Source organism: Bos indicus, chromosome 1 (genome assembly GCF_029378745.1).
Source record: "Bos indicus isolate NIAB-ARS_2022 breed Sahiwal x Tharparkar chromosome 1, NIAB-ARS_B.indTharparkar_mat_pri_1.0, whole genome shotgun sequence".
In the NCBI taxonomy this organism is placed as follows: domain Eukaryota; kingdom Metazoa; phylum Chordata; class Mammalia; order Artiodactyla; family Bovidae; genus Bos; species Bos indicus.
In genome coordinates this window covers 126868290-126893514 of record NC_091760.1, presented here as the reverse complement: position 1 = coordinate 126893514, position 25225 = coordinate 126868290, and the positions used below count along the sequence as shown (strand labels likewise).

Here is a 25225-nt window from a genome sequence, read left to right as displayed (position 1 = left end):
AGAGGTAGGCTTCATGAAAAAAATATGTTGGTTCAAATAATCTTTATTAAACCATCTCCTGAGGATGCTGTAATAAAAAACTTAGGGATAAGAAGTGACTACTTTCAGGCCAGGTAAGATTTATTGTATTGTATCTTTTTAACCATTTTAGAACTACTTCATACATAATTTTCCTGCTAGCAAAAGGCACATACAAGCACTTCAAACTCCATGTTAAAACTGTGATTCAAATTAGTGTAATATATTTCGAAAGAAAAATAAAAAGACAACTTTATCTCATCTAGAATCTTTAATAATAGTTCACTTAAATTAACATTATAGGTTAATTCAGGCATAAATACTTAAAAGAGATGAACTAGGAAACAATAAACAGCAAAACTAATAAAATTATAGGCATTTTTTACCTTGCTAAAATTAGATAATAAGGAAAAGAATATTTTAGTTGTAAAAGATAAATGCAATTCATACTAAATATATAAATGAGACACTAAAAGAAAGATAATTTTAAAATATACTTATTTAATAAGTTCAGACTTTCCTGGTGGCTCAGACGGTAAAGCGTCTGTCTACAATGCAGGACACCTGGGTTTGATCCCTGGGTTGGGAAGATTCCCTGGAGAAGGAAATGGCAACCCACTCCAGTACTCTTGCCTAGAAAATCCCATGGACGGAGGAACCTGGTGCAGGCTACTGTCCATGGGGTCGCAAAGAGTTGGACACAACTGAGTGAAATCACTTACTTAAAAATGTTTTTACTTCTAGGTTACATAAACTGGGTTTGTATTTTCAACAAAAAATATCCAATTCCAAAAGAATTATGTGTTCAATGCATCTATTTAGAAAGTGTTTTTAACGTATGAATCCAATTTTATCCTCTTCCAAATGCCTAACCAGTTGTCAAAAAACAAATCCATGTTTGCTCTAATTATTTGAAATGTTATTTTTATATCATAAATGTCCATATGTGCTTGAGTCTATTTTTGGACTTTCTATTTCTTCCCACTGGTTTGTTTATTCATGTACCAGTATCACACTTTTATAATAATTATAGAGGCTATAGGGTATACTACATAGAATATATTAATGTTTGGGAGGGCTACTGAACACTCATAGTTGCTTTTTTTTCCCCTAGATTTTTCCTAGCTATTTTTACATGTTTGTTCTTCTGTCTGAACATTAGTATGAAGTTTCTAGCTAAAAAAAAAAAACTTGGCATCTTTGGGATGGCATTAACTTTATATATTATACTAGGGAGAACTAAAATCTTCATAATATTGAGCCAACTTAATAAGTAAGGGGTGTTTCTGTTTAAATCAATTATATTTTTGTGTCTATCAGTAGTGTTTCAAAGTTTTCCTTACTGATTTATACATTTCTTGTTACACTTATTCCTAAGTATATTATCTCTTTCTGTTACTACTACAAATTGGGTTTTCCAACAAGTCTTCTACCTGGTTACTGCTAGTTATATGAAGATTATGATTTTTATATTCTCTTTACTGAATCTGTTTGTGTCTGAATTAGTTTATTGATAGTTTCTATAGTTTTTCAAGTATATTACATGTCATCTGTAAATAGGCCTATTATAATGTCTTTTCCAAATCTTATGCCTCTGATGGTTTTCTCTAATCTAAGTTCATTGGCCAATACTTCCAACTGAATATTAAATTGCAGTGGAGATAATGAGCAAGTGGAGATGAGTTTTAGTGGGAAGGTGTCTTATCTCCACATGAAGCATGCATGTGTGTGTGCACGTGTATGTAGTATACATATACACATGTATGTATATGTATACATTTATGATTTATCAAAGTATTATCCATCGATTTCTATTTTCTTGAGTGCTTTTATCTGAAATGGATGTTATAGTTTGTCAAAGGCTATTTCAGCATTTATGAAAACAACGGTATTATATTTTCTGTTTAATTCTATTATTAGTTCCCTCATCATTTTCCCCAAGTCTCTGAGCCCCAGGCAACCACTAATCTGTCTCCTATCTCTAGGAGTTTAGTTCCTCAGAAGTATATACATCCATAATGTATCTTCTTTGTAAGTTCTGTATCTTCTCTTGTATCTTTGTGAATTACAGCGTTTAGCACTATAAAGTGCCCTCTTTTTGTCACATTTGATACTTTTTGGTTTTTATTCTACTTTGTCTAGTGGCAGAATCAGAATTCCTGCTTTCTTATTTCAATTAATCTGTCATAAATTTGCTCCTTCCTTTACTTTTAGCCTTTCTAAATAATTTATTTTATATGTATGTATTACAGAATTGTTCTCTGCTTTGTAAAACAATTTGTAATTTTTTTTCTGTTAAAGTCTTTTCACATTTATTAATATGATTGATATGTTGGGCCTCAATTCTATCAGCTTTTTAAAATTATAATCAGATCAGAATCAGATCAGTCGCTCAGTCATACTATATATATTATAATCAGTTCCTAAGAGTTAATTTATTTTGGTACAGAATAAAACTTATACTTTTTGTTCTACAGGTATCCTTTATATACATAGGTTTCCCTGGTGGCTCAGATGGTAAAGAACCAGCCTGCAATACAGGAGACCCAGGTTTAATCCCTGGGTCAGGAAGATCACTCGGAGAAGGCAATGGCAATCCACTCCAGTATTCTTGCCTGGAGAATCCCATGCCTTTTAAAATGATAATACTGCATGTATTATAACTAGCTCCTAAAATTTAATTTCTTTTGGTACAGAAGAAAATGTATACTTTTGTTCTAGAGTTATCCTTTATATAGAGGTATCCTTTATATAAATAAAAAGGTCCTAGAGGTATCCTTTATATTAATAAAAAAGTATCTTTATTTAATCTTCTTTAACCAGTTTGCCAGTTTTAAATAGTATATTTTGACTCCCAGTTATTGCCTACACAATAAGGACTAAGCTCATTTTACTCATATCTTAGTCTCTTCTTCTCTCATTTTAAAAAAAATGCATTCTTTCTATCTTATTAAAATCTATAGCATTTACATAGAATTCTCCTGAAGTTGTCCCCACTGTTGTTAAATATATAACTAGTAACCATCAGTTCTTTTGACAAAGTCTCCCCAGTCATTACTTCATTGAATGAAGCCATTCTCTAGCGTATCTCTTAGGAAGGGCTTGCTTGTGAAACTTGTATTTCTTCAGTTCTTATATGTTAAAACTCTGTTTATTATCCATGATATTCTAAGGACAGCTTGCCTTATTCTTTATGTCCTTTACATTTTTTAAAATGCTGCTATCCTCTAGGTCTATTCTGTATATTACTGTTGAGAATAATGATACTAATTTTCTTTTCTTGCCCTTTTAAGTGATTTTTTAAGAATATTTTTTTACCTGTAGGTCCTGAAGATTTCTTATTATTAAAGTCTAAGATAAGTCTCAGAGTTGACTATGCTGGGGTCAATTTTTACAGGTACACAATGGGTCCTTTCAATATACAGACTTAGGTCTTTCATTTAGAGAAAAATTACTTGGATTATAGCTTTAAATATTAGAACCATTGTTTTATTTTCCTTCTTTACAAACTTCATTTTAATGTGAAATCTTTGCCGAGTTTCCATTTCACCTGCTTCTTTGATCCTCTGTACTCCTTTCTCTAATCTCATTTTCGTTCTCTTGATTATTCTCCTGCCTTTCTTCAATGCTCCTTCCTAAAGTTTTAGTCATATATATTCCTCCTGTATGCTCCTTATAATTTAACCTTCATTTCTTCAATTTCTTTCTTCAGTTCAGTCACCTCTTGTTTCATACCTTGCTTTTTTGTCCATTTCTCTTTTTAAATTCTTCATTCAATTCCTCTTTTTTGGGGGAGGGGGGCATGCCAGATAGCTTGTGATATCTTAGATGATGTTATCTGCTTGCCACAGTTGGAAAAGAGATCATTTTTCTTGTTTGTCCTAGATGTTTTGGGGCAGTGTGCTGATTATATTTTCTACTGATAATGCAGATTTACAGATAGGAGAGCGTAATATCTACACTCAAAGAGATTCAAGGCTCCTCCATGTGGTAGCATCATGTCCACACTGGCTACTTCCCACTTTGGGTTTACAAGCTTACTGACCCAGAATGTACTTGCTACCATCATGTATATCATTTATCCTAAGAAAATGCTTCTTTCTATCATGAAAACAAATACAACCCAGTTTGCAATCCACTAACTCCTGAGGGTCTTAGGCTCTCACATCTTATCATATGAGTTCTTGATATGCAAAAATGAAAACTTCATTAACAATTTTTTTCCATTTTATAGATTTATAGTGATCTGGTATTTTAAATACCAATTCTCACTCTCACCAAAGTTCGGGATAACCTATATTATGTTTACAAGGAAAAGAATAAAGTTTACTGGCCTCATAAAAACTTAAAATTTAGCTTTATTAAAACTAACAATTAATTCCATCAAAATGAAAAATGGCAAAATTATTGAAATTTTACATGAAAGATACCTACAGAAAATTACATGAGAAGACTCATATAAACTGCATACATCCTTCCTTAGGAAGATGCAATAACCTAAAATATAACTGCCAAATCATGATCCTTCAAAAAAAACAAGAAAAAAATATGCAAACCTCTTCAGCCTTAAAGGGCATCTCATGAATTTACTGATTTTATTGTTAAAATAAAAATCACTTTTTTTCATTGAACTTACTGAATCTCAAGCAAATATGCCTATTGTCATCTTTTCTTGAAATCCACCCTTTCTTTCCTGTAGCTCTTTAATTATATCTTAGGCTTCCCTGGTGGCTTAACCTGTAAAGAATCTGCCTGCAATGCAGGAGACTTGGGCTTGATCCTGGGGTAGGGAAGATTCTCTGGAGAAGGCAAAGGGTACCCACTCCAGTATTCTTGGGATTCTGGAGAATCCCAAGGACAGAGAAGCCTGGTGGGCTATAGTCCATGGGATTGCAAAGAGTTGGATACAACTGAGCAACTGACACTTTCACTTTTCATACCTGATTTTTATACAAGGTTTCCTTCAAGCTCGTAAGAGCATGAATACGGACATCTACATTTTCATGCTGAATTGCTTTCATGGATAGCTGAAGAGTTGTCTGAAGATCAGTACTCTCAGAGGTCTCCTATAAAAAGACCACAGAGAGATACACCTTATCAGTTAATCACATCAGGAACCATTTCAGTAGGACTGGATTTCCTACACCATTACCATCAAAGTAGTTAAACGGTACCTCAATTGAATGCAGTTTTAAAGAGTAATTTCTATCTCTTCTTTTGTATAGCATATAAATTTTCAGTAATTCTCAAAGAAAGGGATTTTCTTCCAAAATTTTTAGTTTTAGAGAAAAATTTTATATCAACTAAATAATAATTTACTTATCCAAAATAAATCCTTCTTGGTAAGAAATACAAGTTTCCCTTAATTTAAAAAGGGCTACATAAAAGCCTTGATAAAGGTCTACAGATTATGCAGATAACTCACTCCTTATTTTGACTACTTACTTTCTTATGACTGATGATTTACCCAGTAAAAAAGCATATAAAGTCTTCAGAATCAATCTTGGGATCTGTAGTAAATACATTTTCTACTCTGACCCATGCTCAGGTATCCCACTTTCTGCCCTAAATTAAAATCACCAACAATCTTTTTTAAATTTCAGAGAGTTCACTGAATTTCCAGATGTTGGAATGACAGATGATTCTCCTTCTAAAGCTCAGAATTAGTCAGACCTGACATATCTATACCATGGTTTATAGCACAAAGTAATTGGAATCTTCCCACAGCATTTTTTTTCCTTTACTCAGAGTATGCAGCTATGGTCACTTCTTTTAGGGACTGTAAGTAAGAACATATTGATCTGGGTAGGGATGGCACAAAAACTGTATCCTTTGCTCTCTGTTCTATCTAATTCTATGTTACATGTTTGATCCAGATGCTAAAACTTCCTTCTAAAAATCAGACTCAAGATAGGATTATACAGTCATCATAAATTAGGCATCACAATATGACTATAATATCCCCAGACATCATTCTAAAGAATCTCTATTCAGTGTTTTAGCACTTGGAAATAATTTTGTATGAACGATCTCCTAAACCACACATAAAAAATTGAATACCTTTCTATATTCCTGTAGAACCGCTTTTATCTTTTTTAATTCTTGATGATCAGGTAAAAAATATATTTCATGAAGAAAATCTTGCACAGCATCCCTAACAATCAGTTGAAAGAAAAAGAATTATTTACCAAATATGAACACTAAAAAAAAAAAAAAACAACATACAAAGCAGTGGTTGAAACTAAGGCCAACTTAATTCACACTTAAAAGTGCTAGCTGATTGTTGACATGTCTAGGATGCTCAGTCAATACTGGCAAATAATCAAATCTGAGAAAATCACCCGGTAGCAGTCTGCCCATGTAGCGTCACTTCAGCTTCAATTTGAGCTAGGTGTGTGATTTGTTTTAAAAATTAGAATGTGGCAGAGGAGATGCTGAACTGACTTTGGGCCTAAGTGTTAAAAAGGTCTGGCAGCTCCTGGTTTTGTTCTCATGAGAGTCCTGAGTCACCATGTAAGAAGTCTGGTCACCATCAGGGACAAGCAACATGGAGAGAGTAAGAAGCTCTGAGACTAAATGGAAAGAGGGAGAAGTCCAGTCAAGTCTACCTACTGGCTGACTGCAATGACCACTGGTAAGAACAGCCAAGGAACTGACCAGCTGAACCCAGCCCAGACTGCAAAACTATGAGTACTAGGTTTTGAAGTGGTTTATAATGCAGCAATAGAAACTCAACCCCAAAATACAAATTCTCACAAAGATATATTAGAGAAAAATACATAAGTAATTCTTACTGGAGGTTACAATTTTTAACATGCTTCAAATATAAAGCCCTAATATTTCTAGGTCCAAATAAAAGGGTTTCTAAATTCTATCTTTACTAACTCATGCAACACACAGGTATTAAGTAACTCCTATGTGCTACTATTTCCTAGAAACTGGGGCTATAACAACCAAGAAAACTTCAATAATTCCTTCACTCAGAGAGCTTAAAGTCTTCTCTCTAGTAGAGTGAAAGAGAATTGTTTCATTATATGAAAAGGTAGAGAAATGATTCCTCTATAATAAACAGCACAGATAAACTATTTGTATAACAATCCAAAAGCTATTTGAAAAGTGATCTAGATCGGTGATAATGTTCTACTCAGAGAGCTTAAAGTCTTCTCTCTAGTAGAGTGAAAGAGAATTGTTTCATTATATGAAAAGGTAGAGAAATGATTCCTCTATAATAAACAGCACAGATAAACTATTTGTATAACAATCCAAAAGCTATTTGAAAAGTGATCTAGATCAGTGATAATGTTGTTCTACTATTTGTATAACAATCCAAAAGCTATTTGAAAAGTGATCTAGATCAGTGATAATGTTGTTCAGAATACCAAAAATAAAAGTATTTTAATTGGAAAAAACTCCATTAACTTTTTATTCTTTATTTACTCCTTGATTGGATAGTTCCTGAAAATGACTAATGGAATTGTAATAGCATATGGATAAGTAAGTAAATAGTACTTAAATTCTAATTTTTCAGAAGCAAAGGAACGCTGATATACAACAGTATGTACAAAAATGAAAAACAAAAACAAAAACAGGTGTACAGAAAAACATTCCAAACTAAAAAGCAGCGTGAGAGAAAAATAAAAATGGAAAGGAATAATACATATTCTTGCATTAGCAATGTGGATTGACTACAGCCTGGTATCTGCTTTGAGAAATCTTGGCAAAGAATTTTAAGAAATAAGATGTGGCCAGATTTTAGAAAGCTTTAAATATCCAGATAAACAATTTGGAATTCAGAAATGGAGAATCACAGAATGTCTCCCCATGCTGGAATGATAAAGATAGAGATGCTTTAAAACATGAACAATACGAAGAAACATAATAAAAACTTAAAGGAAGGGAGGCTGGTTAAAGGGTTATTGCAATGAATAAGGGTTTAAAATAAGGCAAGCTGTAGAAACTATGTGATTAGCCCTCCTAACCTTTTTCATGCATTCAACTGTCTGCCTTTTAACTGTAAGAAGAAAGATAAATTGAGCCTCACCTCTTTCAAAACTGATGAAAAATAATTTTGAGCTATTGATCTAAGTTTAAAATACAATTACAATAAAAGCCATGTCACAACTGAAAGCCATGTCATATCAGTTTGATATGTATTGACTTTAAACATGTCAATTACTTCTATTTATTAATGGACTCTAAATTAAAAAGAATGTGAACAGTTTACCCACAGTAATCCTAATACCTTGATACAAAAATGCAGTAATAAAAAGCTGCTATCTCTATTTCATTTACAATACCTGTTTTCAATTATGAGGTAGTGAAATATAGCTGCAGTTTCTTTAGGCTGGATATGTATGAGTGGTAACAAAGCTACTATTACATGACTGAGAAGGGAACCTAGATAAGCATGATCCAGGCAACGAACAAAGCAGTCCCAAGCTCTATGAGGAAAAAAAAAAAAAAAGTTAAAAGTCACATCAGTTAATTATTAGCTGAACAAACAATGATAAATGCAAACAATAAGAATATAAGGCAGCTGTAAAAATGTAATAAAGATCAGTCAGTATACTCAAATCAAGTGACCTCTATAATACACTAAGTCAAAAAAAGCAAGATGAAAAACAAAGCTTATAATATGCTACCTTTGGGGGCAGGATTAATATGAAAAAAAAAAGCATCTGTGAGTGTGTATGCATCTGCTTATACTTTTAGAAAGGGGACTACACAAAATAAAATTAGATACATCTATTTTTAGCAATTTAGGAATGACAGCTAGGTTCTTTGAGTGTAACTTATTACACAAATTTGAATTTCGGACAAAGTAAATGTTTTATATGATTTTTAAATTAAATAAAATAGATGGAAAATCAATCTCTAAAAATATTAAGCAAACTGAAACAACTGAACCTCACAATACCAAATAGATGGCACAGGCACACAGGAAAAAATTATTTTACCTGACTTTAAAACATATTATTCTTTCTTAAAAAATTATCTTTCTTATTCTTTTCCATTATAATTTATCACAGAATTTTGAATATAGTAAAACATTATTCTTACTGTACATCTCCAATAAAATTTAGTCAAGAACAAAAAGAAACTTTAAAAAGCTTAAACTGCATTCAGGAGTTTTATTGTTAGTAGTAATACTGAAATTAACCGAAATTAGCAATCAGCCAAATCCTACGTGCCAAAATCTCAATGGCTGAAAAGAAATGTGGAGAGGGTGTTTAAGGGATTAATCTATTTATAGGGCTTACTTAGGGGGCCATACAATCAAATATGTGACATTTTATTTGGATTTTAATTCAAACAAGTCAACATCTTTGGGGAAAACATCTCTGAGACAATTGGAGAAATCTGAATTTTAGAATATATTAAGGAAATTCTTATTAATTCTGCTAAGTATAATAATTTATGATGGTTACATATTTTTAAGATGTCCTTATCCATTAGATACATCTAAGATTTTAGAAATAAAATGATACGATATTGGGTTTTCTTTAAAACATTCTAAGTAACAATAACTAGAAGTAGAAGGGTTAAATAAAATAAGATTAACAAGGTTGCTAAACTGAGGTTGGGAAGTGAGTATGCAGGGGTTCGTTATATTATTCTATTTCTCAGGATATTAAACGATTTCACAGCAAAATGTTTTAAAAGAAGTAAACACATTCTCTTTTCAGTGCAAATGCCTCTCTATATTACATCTGGTTTGAACCCAATTTCCCTCAAAGTGATAAGAATTCAAGTTAGTGTTACTGGAAGATGCAAAATATCTAATGAACTCAGGTCATCATTTACCTGCAACACAATTCAGGAAAATCATCCTTGAATCGAAGGCCAGTTCTCAGCGTGGTCATCATCTTCACCCTCACAGAACTGACATGTTTGGGTCCCATCAATTTCATCAAAGACATTAAACTGTTCAAGGCCTGAAAAGTAAGTAGGGCTTCAAAATAAAGCCATAAACAAGCTGGCAGGAGCAGATGAGCCCTAAGGACAAGTGCTTTCCATCCTAATCTCAGTGTATATCTATTCTCTGACAACACAAAGCCTAATGGCAGTAGTTTATTTTGTTCAAGTGCTTATGTAAGAATTATAATTTGAAAAAATACCAGTTGGGTTCCTTTTTTTTCCTGCTTTTGAAAGTGATTTGTTATTTTGGTCCTTGTGGTCTTCTTAAGCAGTAATTTTCAAATTTATTAAAACCATAATACCTATTTTTTAAACTTCTTCATATATATCCTGAACAGCTATGTAACACATGCATTTATGTCCTAATGGTACTAAATTCAAATGCTCTAATTTAGTAAAACAGGTAACTAATGACATACTCAGAAAATAGTACACACATTTTATTGTGTGGAACACAGAATCAGACTTGTATGAAAAGCTTCAGATTCCAATGAATGGGTAAAGAAACTCTCTGGTCAACCTTAATTCTGTGGAAAAACACGAAAGCTCTTTATGTTTTAAACAAACAAACTCTAGTTTTCTTAGATTTGAGGTTATCCTTTCACTTGGGATAACAATAAGAAAGATTTTACATAGACAGAAGTCATTTTGGGGATTAAATTCACCAGTTGACACCAAAAGAACAAGTATTTGTTGCTGAAATTTTTATAGATTAATATTGTACCCCGTCTTTCCTAGCTCTTTAAGGTCATTAAGAAAGTGGAGTACAGATTGAAAAAAAAGCATCTATTAATGGGTTTTTATTATAATTTTACTGACTGCAGAGTGGGAAGCAATAAAAAGGAAAATTTAATCAGTATCTAAAATACTATCCCAAACTACAGGCAAAAATTTCAATTTGTTTGCAATCATAATGAAACTACACTGTGCCAAATGTGTTTAAATATATACAGACAAATACAGAAGTTACTTTACTTTCTATCAGATCAGATCAGATCAGTCACTCAGTTGTGTCCAACTCTTTGTGACCCCATGAATCCCAGCACGCCAGGCCTCCCTGTCCATCACCAACTCCCGGAGTTCACTCAGACTCACGTCCATCGAGTCAGTGATGCCATCCAGCCATCTCATCCTCTGTCGTCCCCTTCTCCTCCTGCCCCCAGTCCCTCCCAGCATCACACTTTTGGTATTCAAAAACACCATGGGACATGACTCACATGAGACCAATTTGGGTTAATGAATTTAAAAATGCAACTTTTGTTTCCTCTGTCAGGGAGTGCTGGTCTCTTTTTTTCCCATCGACCTACATGTTGTGATGATGTGAGCCTGAAGCTGCTGGGTCCATCACCTGGCACTTAAGTTAGAGCTAATCCAAGGAAATCTGAGCTAAGTGATTAATTCTGAGAATACAATATCCAAAATCAAGTTATACCAGAAGCTATGTATTATCTTTATATTTTTAGTTACCTAGACAACAAATTCCTTCAAGCCACTTTGGGTGAGTTTTCTGTCCCTTATAAACAAAAGAACAGTAAATGATAACATTTTCTTTTCAGAGTCCTCAAAAGCATATGTGAGTTGTTCAGGAATACAGAATATCATGTTTGATCATTTTTTTTCTTTGAATGTTTGCAGCTAGAAGCAGATGTCTCCTCCATATTCTATATGAATTCTGTTCTGGTCCTTTGTAACCAACTATCATCACCTACCATTTTCTTATCTTCAATGCCAACACTGGAGCTTAGTAACTGCATATTGAAAAAAGCCAAAATGCCCAACAACTTGGGTTGCAAATAATCAGCCTAAGGGGAAAAAACCAACACATAAAAAAGGTATTACATAGTTTCATACAGACCAAATTTCATAAGTCAACCATTTACTTAATATCATTTCTGTTTTATCTAACTACGTTAGAATACTGGAAATAACCAGTTGCAGAATTACATTTCTCCCAAAGCATATCTTTTCACATGTAATACTTTAAAAATTAATAAAACTGAGTCATTATTATTATGATAATATATGAGATAATATATGATTAAATAGTTCTGTACCGTGAGAAAATCATAAGCCTTTGAACTAGAGTTGAGCTATGATAGACTCCTCAGGATCTGACTCATGTCAGGATCCAGAGTGGTGAGGATATTTATCTTAGGGAGAAGAATAGAAAAAGACATGTGAATGTCCTTATTTAGAGCATGTAGAGCTAAGGTGGGAAAAAAAAGTTACTTGAACAAGGAACGGGTACTCTGCCAGAGGGGCTTTTCCCAGGTGCCACTAGTGGTAAAGAACCTGCCTGCCAATGCAGGAGACATAGAGATACAGGCTCGATCCCTGGGTCGGGAAGATCCCTGGAGGAGGAAATGGCAACCCATTCCAGTATTCTTGCCTGCAGAATCCCAGCAGAGGAGGCTGGTGAACTACAGTCCAAAGGGTCACAAAGAGTCAGACACAACTGAAGCAACTTAGCACGCATGCACACACACCCAGAATAACAGTCTGCCACAGCAGTCAATATCCCCTGAGGAAATAGTAAAAGGGCTACAAACCTTAGGCATCAACAGCTACAAGTTAGGTATCACTAATTATGGCATTTTGGGTCTCCTGAAGTTGACAGGGTTAACTCTTTCTTGAAAGAGGGGAGTAGAGGACAGGGTATGGACTTTAAGTCAGCCAAACCTGGGTCCAAATCCCAATTTTAAAACTTCCTAGTTTATGATGTTGGATGAGTTACTCAGCTCTTCTGAGTCTATAAGATGGGAACAATGAACGTATCAACTGCATACAGCTGCTGTAGAGATTAAATAAGATAATATGTATTAAATACTTAGAATACAGCTGGGACTTATTACAAACTGGGACTGTGAGTACACCACAAAGAAGAATTTTCCTCTCTATAAAAGCCTTCAATAGGGGGCTTCCCTGGTGGCTCGGTGGTAAAGAATTCATCTGTCAGTACAGGTGACAAGGATTCAATCCCTGGTCCAGGAAAATCTCACGTGCTGTGGAGCAACTAGGCTTGTGAACCACAACTACTGAGCCTGTGCTCTAGAGCCCAGGAGTAACAACTACTGAGCCCACGTGCTGTAACTACTGAATCCTGACTGCCTGTGCTCCGCAACAAGAGAAGCCACTGCGATGAGAGGCCAGCATACCACATCGAAGAAAAGCTTCCACTCACCACAACTAGAGAAAAGCCTGCACAGCAACAAAGACCCAGCAGAGCCAAAAATTAAAAAAAAAAAAAAAAAAATCTTTAACAAAATTAGTTAGGACAAGGACATGAGTAATGTGCATGTTTAAGCTTCCACAATAAACACAATGAAGCTGTGATTAAAAAAAAAAAACTTCTTATATAGGCAAGAAAAGGGACCAAAAATAAGGAGGGGAGCTGGGGAGAAGCAGCAATTAGAATATTTTCCAACTCCAGGAAAAAGTTGCATTGTTTGACACTGAAGTACCTAATTCAAGTATCTTTAGGTCACACATGCTACCAGGCTGGGTGAGGAGGTAAGAAAGGTGTACACTAGCTCACTGTAGAGAGGAAGCTTAGTGTCCAACACATTCTCCAGATTAGATGTTGGGATAAACTTTTTTCTCTTGCAGAGTACAGAGAATCATCTGTTTACCAAAGCCTAAAACTGCACTTAATTTACAAACTTCCAATTTGGATTAAGACTCAAGTTTAACATGTCATAATTCACTAATTGCAAGGCTCTAGCTCATTCTTAAATGAAAAGTTGATACAGGTGATACTCACATAATCTATGTCAACATTCTAATTTTAAAGCTCTTACACTTAGACAAATACTTCATTCATCTGCCATTCACCAAATATTTATTATGTATGTCTAGAATACTCTGCCAGGTACAAGTGTACAAGATAAGGAGTCACTTTCTCCCTATTAGCTTACACGCGAGACTGATAGAAGAAGATGACATTTAATAAGTATGTAAACAGTGTGTAATAAGTGCTATAAAGAAACAGACATGGTCACATGAGAGAGAAGAACTGGGATGAAGTGACTGGGAATTTAGATGGGATGACCAAGAAACTCTGAGATCTAAAGAATGAGAAACATCTAGGAGCAAATTTCAAGTAAAGAGACTATCTACTGTAAAGGTTGTGAAGGAAGAAAAAGCTTGACATCTTTAAGAAATACAAACAATATGAAACATAGGCAGAAAGGAAGATAAAAGTTACACAATATGTGAGGGTAGAAAAGTATGCACCACATAGAGCCTTATAGATTAATGAAAATCTCAGAAGAAATTTAACCAAGGGAATGAGTTTAAGCTGTCAGAAGAGTACTTCAAATACTGTGTAAGTAACTGATTAAAGATGTAGGAAAGAAAGAGCAAAAAGAGAGAATAATTAGGAAGTGATCACAGTTGTCCTGGAGAAAGATGAGGTCACTTGTATAAGGGTGGTGGCTGAAGATAAGGAAAGACAGACTTGGGGGTCAGACTTGAAAGGACTTGTTGATACTTAACTTTAAGGATATAGGAAATAGAGGGCTCATGAATGCCTTCCAGGTTTTGATCTGAGGAACTGATATCTGAGGACAGATATTGTAGACATTGGTATCATTTCCTGAGAAGTAAAGACTATGAGAGGAACAGATTAGGGAAGGAAAATAAAGATTTTTATAATCTGGGCTTCCATAGTGGCTCAGATGGTAAAGAATCTGCCTGCAAGGCAGGAGATCCAGATTCAATCCCTGGGTCGGGAAGATCCCCTGGATAAGGGAACCAGTGGCAACCCACTCCATTATTCTTGCCTGGAAAATTCGATGGACAGAGGAGCTTGGCAGGCTACAGTCCATGGCGTCACAAAGAGTCAGACATGACTGACTGACTAACATTGGGGAATGGAAATGTAATGTTTGGACTTGTTTGAGATGTTTAAAAGACAGGCAAATATAGATGACAAAGAGGAAGCTGGACAGTCTCGGTTTGCCAATTTCCTTCATCCTCAGATCCATTCTCTGTTCTTTTCTGCCTGCCTATCTCTGCTTATTTCCAAGGCAAAACATTCAATATCACAGTAATCCAAGTATACCCAAACAGTAATGCTGAAGGTGAAGTTAAACGGTTCTTTGAAGACCTATAAGACGTTCTAGAACTCACACCCAAAAAAGATCTCCTTTTCATCAGAGGGGACTGGCATGCAAAAGGAGGAAGTCAAGAGATAACTGGAGTAACAGGCAAATTTGGCCTTGGAATACAAAATGAAGCAGGGCAAAGGCTAACAGAGTTTTGCCAAGAAAACGCACTGATCATAGCAAACACCCTCTTCCAATAACACATGAGAAGACTACACATGGAGATCACCAGATGGTCAACACCAAAATCAGACTGATTACATTCTTTGCAGCCAAAGATGGAGAAACTCTATATAGTCAGCAAAAACAAGACCGGGAACTGAAGGTGGCCCAGATCATGAACTCCTTATTGCCAAATTCAAACTTAAGTTGAAGAAAGTAGGGAAGACCACTAGACCATTCAGGTACGACCTAAATCAAATCCCTTACGCTTATACACTGGAAGTGACAAATACACTCAAGGGATTAGATCTGATAGACAGAGTGCCTGAAGAACTACAGATAGGGGTTCATGGCACTGTACAGGGAGCAGTAATCAAGACCATCCCCAAGAAAAAGAAATGCAAAAAGGCAAAACGGTCGTCTGAGGAGGCCTTACAAATAGCTGAGAAAAGAAGAGAAGTGAAAGGCAAAAGAGAAAAGGAAAGATATACACATCTGAATGCAGAGTTCCAAAGAATAGCAAGGAGAGATAAGAAAGCCTTCCTCAGTGATCAATGCAAAGAAACAGAGGAAAACAACAGAATGGGAAAGACTACAGATGTCTTCAAGAAAATTAGAGATACCAAGGGAACATTTCATGCAAAGATGGGCACAATAAAGGACAGAAATGGTATGGACCTAACAGAAGCAGAAGATATTAAGAAGAGGTGGCAAGAATACACAGAAAAAGTGTTCAAAAAAGATCTTCGCGACACAGATAATCATGATGGTGTGACCACTCACCTACAGCCAGACATCCTGGAACGTGAAGTCAAGTGGGCCTTAGGAAACATCACTACAAACAAAGCTAGTGGAGGTGATGGAATTCTAGTTGAGCTATTTCAAATCCTAAAAGATGATGCTATGAAGTGCTGCACTCAATATGCCAGCAAATTTGGAAAATTCAGCAGTGGCCACAGGACTGGAAAAGTTCAGTTTTCATTCTAATTCCAAAGAAAGGCAATGACAAAGAATGTTCAAACTACCACACAATTGCACTCATCTCACACACTAGTAAAGTAGTGCTCAAAATTCTCCAAGCCAGGCTTCAACAGTATGTGAACAGTGAACTTCCAGATGTTCAAGCTGGTTTTAGAAAAGGCAGAGGAACCAGAGATAAAATTGCCAACATCCGCTGGATCATTGAAAAAGCAAGAGAGTTCCAGAAAAACATTTATTTCTGCTTTATTGACTACTCCAAAGCCTTTGACTGTGTGATCACAATAAACTGCGGAAAATTCTGAAAGAGATGGGAATACCAGACCACCTAACCTGCCTCCTGAGAAATCTGTGCACAGGTCAAGAAGCAACAGTTAGAACTGGACATGGAACAACAGACTGGTTCCAAATTGGGAAAAGAGTATGTCAAGGCTGTATATTGTCACCCTGCTTATTTACTTCTATGCAGAATACATAATGCTAAATGCTGGACTGGATGAATCACAAGCTGGAATCACAATTGCCAGGAGAAATATCAATAGCCTCAAATACATAGATGACACCACTCTTATGGCAGAAAGGGAAGAGCTAAAGAGCCTCTTGATGAAAGTGAAAGAGGAGAGTGGAAAAGTTGGCTTAAAGCTCAACATTCAGAAAACCAAGATCATGGCATCCAATCCTATCACTTCATGGTAAACAGATGGGTAAACAGTGGAAACAGTGAGAGGCTTTATATTTTTGGGCTCCAAAATCACTGCAGATGGTGACTGCAGCCATGGAATTAAAAGATGCTTGCTCCTTGGAACGAAAGCTATGACCAACTTAGATAACATATTAAAAAGCAAAGACATAATTTTTTACTTTGACTAAGCGGACCTTTGTCAGGTAATTGCTAGGGAGAAGCAGCAATTAGAATATTTTCCAACTCCAGGAGAAAGCTGCATTGTTTGACACTGAGGTACCTAATTAATGTATCTTTAGGTCACACATGCTACCAGGTTGGGTGAGGAGGTAAGAAAGGTGTACAGCTCACTGTAGAAAGGAAGCTTAGGGTCTGCCTAGTCAAAGCTATGGTTTTTCCAATAGTCCTATATGGATGTGAGATTTGGACTATAAAGAAAGTTGAGCGCCGAAGAAATGATGCTTTTGAAGTGTGGTGTTGGAGAAGACTCTTGAGAGTCCCTTGGACTGCAAGGAGATCAAAGCAGTCAATCCTAAAGGAAATCAGTCCCGAATATTCATTGTAAGGACTGATGCTAAATCTGAAACTCCAATACTTTGGCCACCTGATATGAAGAACTGATTCATTGGAAAAGACCCTGATGCTGGGAAAGATTGAAGGCAGGAGGAGAAGGGGATGATAGAGGATGAGATGGTTGGATGACATCACCAACTTGATGGACATGAGTTTGAGCAAGCTCCAGGAGTTGGTGATAGACAAGGAAACCCGGTGTGCTGCAGTCCATGGGGTGGCAAAGAGTCAGACACGACTGAGTGACTGAACTGAACTGCACAGATGTGACTGGGAGGCCAACCAGATTCCATCACTCAATATTCCTTTTCCTCTGGGTTTCCCACTAAATTCAGTCAAGTGGAGCCACCAACAGGGGGACATAGGGCAGGAGTAGAGACTGTGATATTTATAACTTCCTGCACTATCTGGGTTGTGAGGTACTTCTGGCAGTGGTTATATTCCTCCACGACAAAAGCCCTTCCCAAGCACCATGGTTCTAGCTCTCTGGTGATACCATTTCTTCTTGCCCAGGAGGAAGGGGAGCATGTTTTCTGCTGTTTCTAGTCTTGGGTTTCTTAACACTCCCTGCTAGTTCTCTTAACCTTGCTTATGTCAATGAAAATAGCCCCTTCATTAAATTATTTTCAACGAAACATTTGCATGTTTGCCATCTATTTCCTGCCAGGACCTAACTTGGATTAAGTCCACAAGCCCAAAGTTCAAAAGAGCTCTGGACTAGAATTTCAATCATAAAATCATCAAAATATAGATCATATTAAGGGATCAAAGGAATTCAGATTCCCTCTCAATTAAGGAGAGAATATTTATAGAGAAAAAGACCCAATTAGATAGTACTGAATGTAAAATATAGAGAATAAGTAGATAAAGTACAGATTAAGAATGAGTGGACAATCACCAATGAATGAATATATGAATGAATATTATACACACACACACACACATACACACACATACACACACACACATATATGTATATACAATGGAATACTGTCCTCAGTCGCTCAGTCATGACTGACTCTGTTATGCCATGGACTATATAGCCTGCCAGGCTCCTACATCCATGAGGATTCTTCAGGCAAGAATGCTGGAGTGGGTTGCCATGCCCTCCTCCAGGGGATCTTGCCAACCCAGGGATCCAACCCAGTCTCTTGGATTGCATGAGGATTCTTTACTGTCTCAGCCACTGGGGAAGCCCAAGAATACTGGAGTGGGTAGCCTATTCCTTCTACAGGGGAATTTTCTAACCCAGGAATTGAACCAGGGTCTCCTACACTGGATTCGTGACCAGCTGAACTACCCGGGAAGCCAAGTGGAATACTACTCAGCCATAAAAAGAACGAAATAATGCCATTTTGAGCAACATGGGTGAACCTAGAGATTATCACACTAAACGAAATGTCAGAAAGAGAAAGACAAATACTATATGCTATCACTTATACATGGAATCTAAAATACGGCACAAATGAACTTATCTATGAAAAGAAACAGATTCACAGACATAGAGAACAGACTCGTGGTTGCAGGAGTGGGAGAGGGATGGATTGGGAGTTTGTGATTAGCAGATGCAAACTATTATATATAGAATGAATAAATAGCAAGGCCCTACTGTATAACACAGGGAACTATATTCAGTATCATGTAACAAACCATAACAGAAAGGAATATGAAAAAGAATAGATATATATGTATAACTGAATCACTGTGCTTCACAACGGAAAGTAACAAAACATTGTAAATCAACCATACTTCAATAAAATAAATTAAGAAATAAAGAATGAGTAGACAGTGAAGCAAAAAGAAAATTAAGAAAATATGGTGTCACAGATGTCACATAGGAAGGGATGTGTCAGCTGTACTGAAAAAGAGAAGCAACCACTGGATTTGATAGCAGGAAGATCATTTTTGACCTTGACAAGATGAAAATTTCAGTCAGTTCAGTTCAGTTCAGTCACTCAGTCATGTCCAACTCTTTGCGGCCCCATGAATTGCAGCACGCCAGGCCTCCCTGTCCATCACCAACTCCCGGAGTCCACCCAAACTCATGTCCATCGAGTCAGTGATGCCATCCAGCCATCTCATCCTCTGTCGTCCCCTTCTCCTCTTGCCCCCAATCCCTCCCAGCATCAGTGTCTTTTCCAATGAGTCAACTCTTCGCATTAGGTGGCCAAAGTACTGGAGTTTCTTTAGCATCATTCCTTCCAAAGAACACCCAGGATTGATCTCCTTTAGAATGGACTGGTTGGATCTCCTTACAGTCTAAGGGACTCTCAAGAGTCTTCTCCAACACCACAGTTCAAAAGCATCAATTCTTTGGCACTCAGCTTTCTTCACAGTCCGACTTTCACATCCATATATGACCACTGGAAAAACCATAGCCTTGACTAGACGGACCTTTGTTGGCAAAGTAATGTCTCTGCTTTTGAATATGCTATCTAGGTTGGTCATAACTTTCCTTCCAAGGAGTAAGCATCTTTTAATTTCGTGGCTGCAATTTCAGTAGAATATTTCAAACAGAGTCAGAGTTGAATGAGCTACAGAATGGTGCTAAATGAGAACGCCAAGACAGAAACCTCTCAAGATATTTTGCTGATAGTACTTTGAATACCTTCAAAGAATGAAGACAATCAAAAGGAAAAAATAGTAAGTCTGAGATTTATATGTTTTTTCTACATGAAGAAATAAAACAGTAAGATGATTTCAGATACAAATTTAAGACAGGGAAAGACAAAAAGGAATATTTTCTAACCTGCCTTAAACCCAACAAAGAATTTAAATATAGTTTAGAACTGATAAAGTTAGTATGTTGTGCCAAGGGAGGGATAGCAGCACCGGGGGAAGCTATGAATATATTCTGATCCATAGTTAAAAGGTAGTGAAGGAAAGTAAACAGCTTTACCCAGTGAAAAAATAAAATCTAAAATCATTTGAAAATGTTTATTTTTCAATCCTAATATGTATGCTGTGACCATGCAATTTAAATAAACAGTCTTTTCAAAACAAAAATCCCAATTTAAAATTTAAATAAATCTCTAGCATTTGGGAAATACACAAAACACATGTTTTTTCAATTCCATAAAGCTACAAAAAGGAGAAAAACAAACCAAAAAACCCATATAATGTATTCCTTACCATAAGTTCAGGTGATGTGATATCTCTTGGACCTTGATATGGATCATCACTAGATGCAAATGAGGCAAGTATTGACAAACCATTGAAAACCTGTTGATAGTGTTCTCCAATACGGAGCAATAATTCATTATGCAGTCCTTGGAAATCTTGTCTCAGCAGGCTCCCCAGTTCAATTTCTGTTTCATTCTAACCCAAAGATACATTAAAAAAAAAAAAGTTGTTTTTTTCCTCCATACTAACATCTTGGAAATAAGCGTATTGATTTTAATATACTATACTTAATCAGGAGCTCTGGATCAGGTGACAAGAATTACTAATAATATTAAAAAAGGCATTGGAAAAGGACTAATCTTAACTTTTCCTGGTAGGTTTGCCATGTACTACAGGTAAAAAAGTGAAGTGATCAGACTTTGTTTTGAAATAAAATTTTTAAAAGGGAGTATGGTTTTTTATAAAGTTTTAGAATGTCATTACATTCAAAGAAATGTAACCCCTGAGAGGAAAATTAGTGGCTCTGCCTCTCTCTGCTTTAGCTTTCTCATCCACAAAATGGAAAAATAATAGTACTTTATCTCACCAGGTAACTGAGAGGAGTTAACGCAAGTGAAATAATCCAAAATATTGATTAGCAAAGTTTCTGACATGTAAGCATTGGAATGCTGTTACCATTCCACTTTCATAACACAGATTTTCTTTCTCAAAATGAATAAATACACTCAATATTCAAAAAGACTCATGTAGAAAGAGATCCATAGCTGGCATATCATGAAATATAGGGAATAAATTAACATTGGAGAAAAACAATAGTTACATATGCATATCTGACAGGTTCTCTTGTTCCCATGTAGCCTCTTATTCCTCAGATTTTGTTGGTACTACGACACCAAAAAAAGCAGCACAGGCTATAATTTTAAATTTGAAAACTAGCAAGAAAGTGGGCCAAACTGTAATCAGAGCACTAAGTAACTAAATTCAATGCTGTCATTATACTACAGTTTAAGGATATTGCCTCTTCTGACAGATATAATTATCTATCATTAGTCATTGGTAGTTCCAATCAATAAATTCTAAAATGAAATTAGTTGAGAAGCTGATCCATGAATGGATGACTATCATATACCATCATGGTAAAACAATAAAAAAAAAACAAAAGAATAATTCTATTTAATACTCTCCTTTGGCCCAGGACAATACTTATTTATGTACCACTTGAACTTATATTACCCTAAGATAGATTATAAACTACTCACTCTACTTCTATAAGAATGTCACAACAGCTTTCCTATAATGCTAATTTATACAAAGGAGTAAAACATATACAAATATTCAATTACCTTTAGATAATGAAGGGCACGTTCTAATTCATCCTTGGAACAGGAGCAAACCAAATGGGAAAAAATATACTTGAAGTTATTTATTAAAATCTCTCTACGATTGACATTTAATTGTTTTCCTAAAGTTCGAATGAGAGCAGAAGCTGCAGGGCTTGCTTTGGCAGCAAGGTCAGGTAGCAACACTTGTAATGTTCTCTGAAAAAGAAATACTACAATTACCAAAAAGCATATTTGACCAGGTGATAAAATATTCACATGAGCTATGTACAAAAATAATCAAAAATACCACCCAAATTTGGAGTCCACCTACGACATATCTGAATTCAAATTTACTACTTATTCACTCAACAGACGTATACTGAGCATCTACTATGGCACAGGCACTGCAGATACAGCAGTGAAAAACAGGCAAGGTTCCCGATGGTATAAAGTTTACACTGGAGGTGGGGAGAGATAGAAATAAATAAGCTAATGTTCAAGTAGCAAAGAAAATAATTTCTCATTAGTACATATTCATGCTCTTAATTAAAGCAGAGGTTCCAAGCTTGATTTATTATTTGAGGTAACTAGTATTTAGACAATAAACAAGAGGAACGATAAATACAGTATTTTACCTTCTTCAAATTAAGAAGTTGATGCTACAATATTCAAGAAAACCTTTTTAATACACTGCCATCCCAACATGGCAACAAATCTATTTTGATTTTGGTCTATTTCCTTTAAGATCTTGTTCTTAAATACTATATAAAATTCCAAACATAAAATGATTGGCCTTTCATTTATTCACATATCTAACAAACAACTACTACATGTCAGTGACTATTATAGGCACTGAAGATGTGACAATAAATAAGACCCAAGCCCTACCCTCAGAGGCACTTACACCTTATTTGTGTTATGTCTTTCAACTTAATGTTAATCCAGTAAGACTGGACATTATAAAGTAGTTTCTACCAAGTATTTATAATTATTGTGTTACAGTGCATAATATTTTATGACCTAATTATTAGATACTTAAGTTTCTTCTCAGGGTTTTGTTTATTTGATACTTGGAAAATGCTGCAGTAAACCTCTGTGCTTTGAGGCCCCCAGATGAAATTACTGAATAAAAAGGTTAAAAATATCTTTGTGGTCCTTAGTGTATAGTATCATAAGATTTGTCCAATTTACACACAATTTAATTTTGTTAAAATATAAAATGCTGTAGGGAAAATTTCTACATAGATCATTATTATAATTTATTAACTAATGATAATAAACTTTGCCTTTGGGAAAACATAAGAAGATAACCTACACCATCCATCTTTGAAACCTCAGCCCCACTAATGACTTTTCAAAGGCTTCCCAAACCACTACATACTACAAATTCGATTATCTGAATTCACATGTCATCTATAGCATTATTTTGTACTCCTACTCCTTAGGGATAGATATGATCATATTAGACTTTGCATTACCAACGAAACCCATCATAGCACTAAAGACATAAATGCTTGGTAAACGGAATTAATTAGCATTAATTAATTAGTATTAACTTTTCAAGATAGCTAACCATAAAGAGCAATGACTCAAAACAACACATATTTCACTTTTATAACATAAGTAATATTATATCAAAGTCAAAAGATAACATGTAAATTTGAAAATCTATGGTCCTCATTATACTTGCCAGATAATAAACAATGCCAAATTTTCTTAAAAAATAGAGAGAGAATGGAATAAACACAAAATACTGAACTGAAAACCTCGATTAAGTCAACTATACTTTGCAACGTACAGTAAGGAAACGATTAAGATCAGGAAAGTCAAAAACATTGGCAATTTCAGACAAGGTATTTAAAGCCATTTCTCGCTGGTGAGCCACATCTTGTTTTCGCATCTCAGCATTCTGGCATGGAGTACTAGGAAGTGCCGTCATCTGACTGGAGTGGAGGGATTCTACCAAAAACTAGAGCAAAATGATGTTAGTTTTCACACAAGGAAGAACATTTAACTATTATGTTTTAGGCTAACACAAAGGCCAGTATCAGAGTTCTAAACATATTACCTGAATAGTTCATTTAATTTTTATAACAACCTTAATGAGGTATATATAAACACCCTTTTATAGATGAAGTAACCAGGCTTAGTTAAACTGGAATACGTTCTTAAGGATTACACCACTAGCACAGAGCAAAGCCTGTATTTTAACATTTCCCAACTTTTCAGACTGAACCTTTCTTGAATGAACCTTTCTTAAAACAAAGTACCTTATCCATAATATCAAAGCATAAAAAAGTTTATCACTAAAAGAAAGACTAATAAAAAAAAAGACTTCTCTTAATAGATTAACAATAGAGTAATAATTATTATAAGATGATTTTTTCCCCTCTCCCATTTATAGCCTACATCTTCAGACTAGGAAGCTAAAATATAAAATGACAAGATGTAGTGTCTTTTAAATAAACCAAATACATCATTAAAAAAGAAATCTCTCTCTTAAGAAAAGTAAAACATATGTATGTTCTTTTTTTAGCTTTTGCAAAGTAATGCTATTTCCTTTAGTCAAGGCCAGTGCTGAATCTCACCTGACAGATAGGTTTCTTATACTGGCTGAAAAAGTTCTGCAGTTTAACACTTTTAGCCGCAACCAGTGCTCTAATTTCCGTGTACGCTGCTCCAGAGACAGATGCTGACTTGGATAATAAACAGTGCAATAAGTGCAAGAGGGCAAAAGGTACCAAATCTCCTTTTGCTGCCCTAAAATTATTTAAAAAAAAATTATTATCAATGTCTTGAAAATAAAAATCTATAAATAAATGCAAACTGTTATCACACTTCTCTCTATAACATCACAACTCTCATATTACCATTTCTAACAGCAGGTAAACAAAAAAGATGAATGGCCAAAATAAATAAGGAAGTCTACGAAAGCCGCCAAACTTACCTTCCAATATCCCCTGTTGTAAGAATCAAGGTATCCTTCAATTCATTATTTCTTGAGATCTGAGCGTGTGTATATGCTTCCTTCATCCTTAAGACAAAAAGCTAGAACAATAGTATTAACTAGTTAAAGAAATTTTTAGAACCAGGTTTATGAAAATACGTAAAAATAAAAATTTAAAATAAAAGTCATCAACCTCTTTTATAAATCCATCCTCAGCATCCAAGGATTCCAATATATGCTTGATATTTCCACTAAAAGCCACTCTAACATCCTTGTCTGGATCTTCCATTAAATTTAATAAAGTTCCAAGAACCGTTTTTATATCTGTTTCATCTTCTCTAAAATCAAGATGCTTACAAAGATGATGCAGATTTTCTATGAAAGCTAAAAACAAGAGTAT

At 35.2% G+C, this 25225-nt stretch overlaps 1 protein-coding gene across 2 annotated transcripts in view; it reads right to left on the bottom strand.

Annotated features, from left to right (window-relative positions):
- ATR (ATR serine/threonine kinase) overlaps nucleotides 1-25225 on the bottom strand; it is a 120591-nt gene that overhangs the window by 67722 nt on the left and 27644 nt on the right. For both annotated transcript variants that reach the window (XM_070793712.1, XM_019961396.2), the window contains exons 11-21: nucleotides 25019-25209; nucleotides 24826-24926; nucleotides 24467-24638; nucleotides 23677-23847; nucleotides 21900-22094; nucleotides 20566-20751; nucleotides 11646-11738; nucleotides 9823-9953; nucleotides 8316-8459; nucleotides 6079-6172; nucleotides 4959-5084 (exon numbers count right to left, since the gene is read on the bottom strand). In XM_070793712.1, coding sequence (XP_070649813.1) covers nucleotides 4959-5084; nucleotides 6079-6172; nucleotides 8316-8459; nucleotides 9823-9953; nucleotides 11646-11738; nucleotides 20566-20751; nucleotides 21900-22094; nucleotides 23677-23847; nucleotides 24467-24638; nucleotides 24826-24926; nucleotides 25019-25209 — 1604 coding nt within the window. The remainder of the gene's footprint in view (nucleotides 1-4958; nucleotides 5085-6078; nucleotides 6173-8315; nucleotides 8460-9822; nucleotides 9954-11645; nucleotides 11739-20565; nucleotides 20752-21899; nucleotides 22095-23676; nucleotides 23848-24466; nucleotides 24639-24825; nucleotides 24927-25018; nucleotides 25210-25225) is intronic.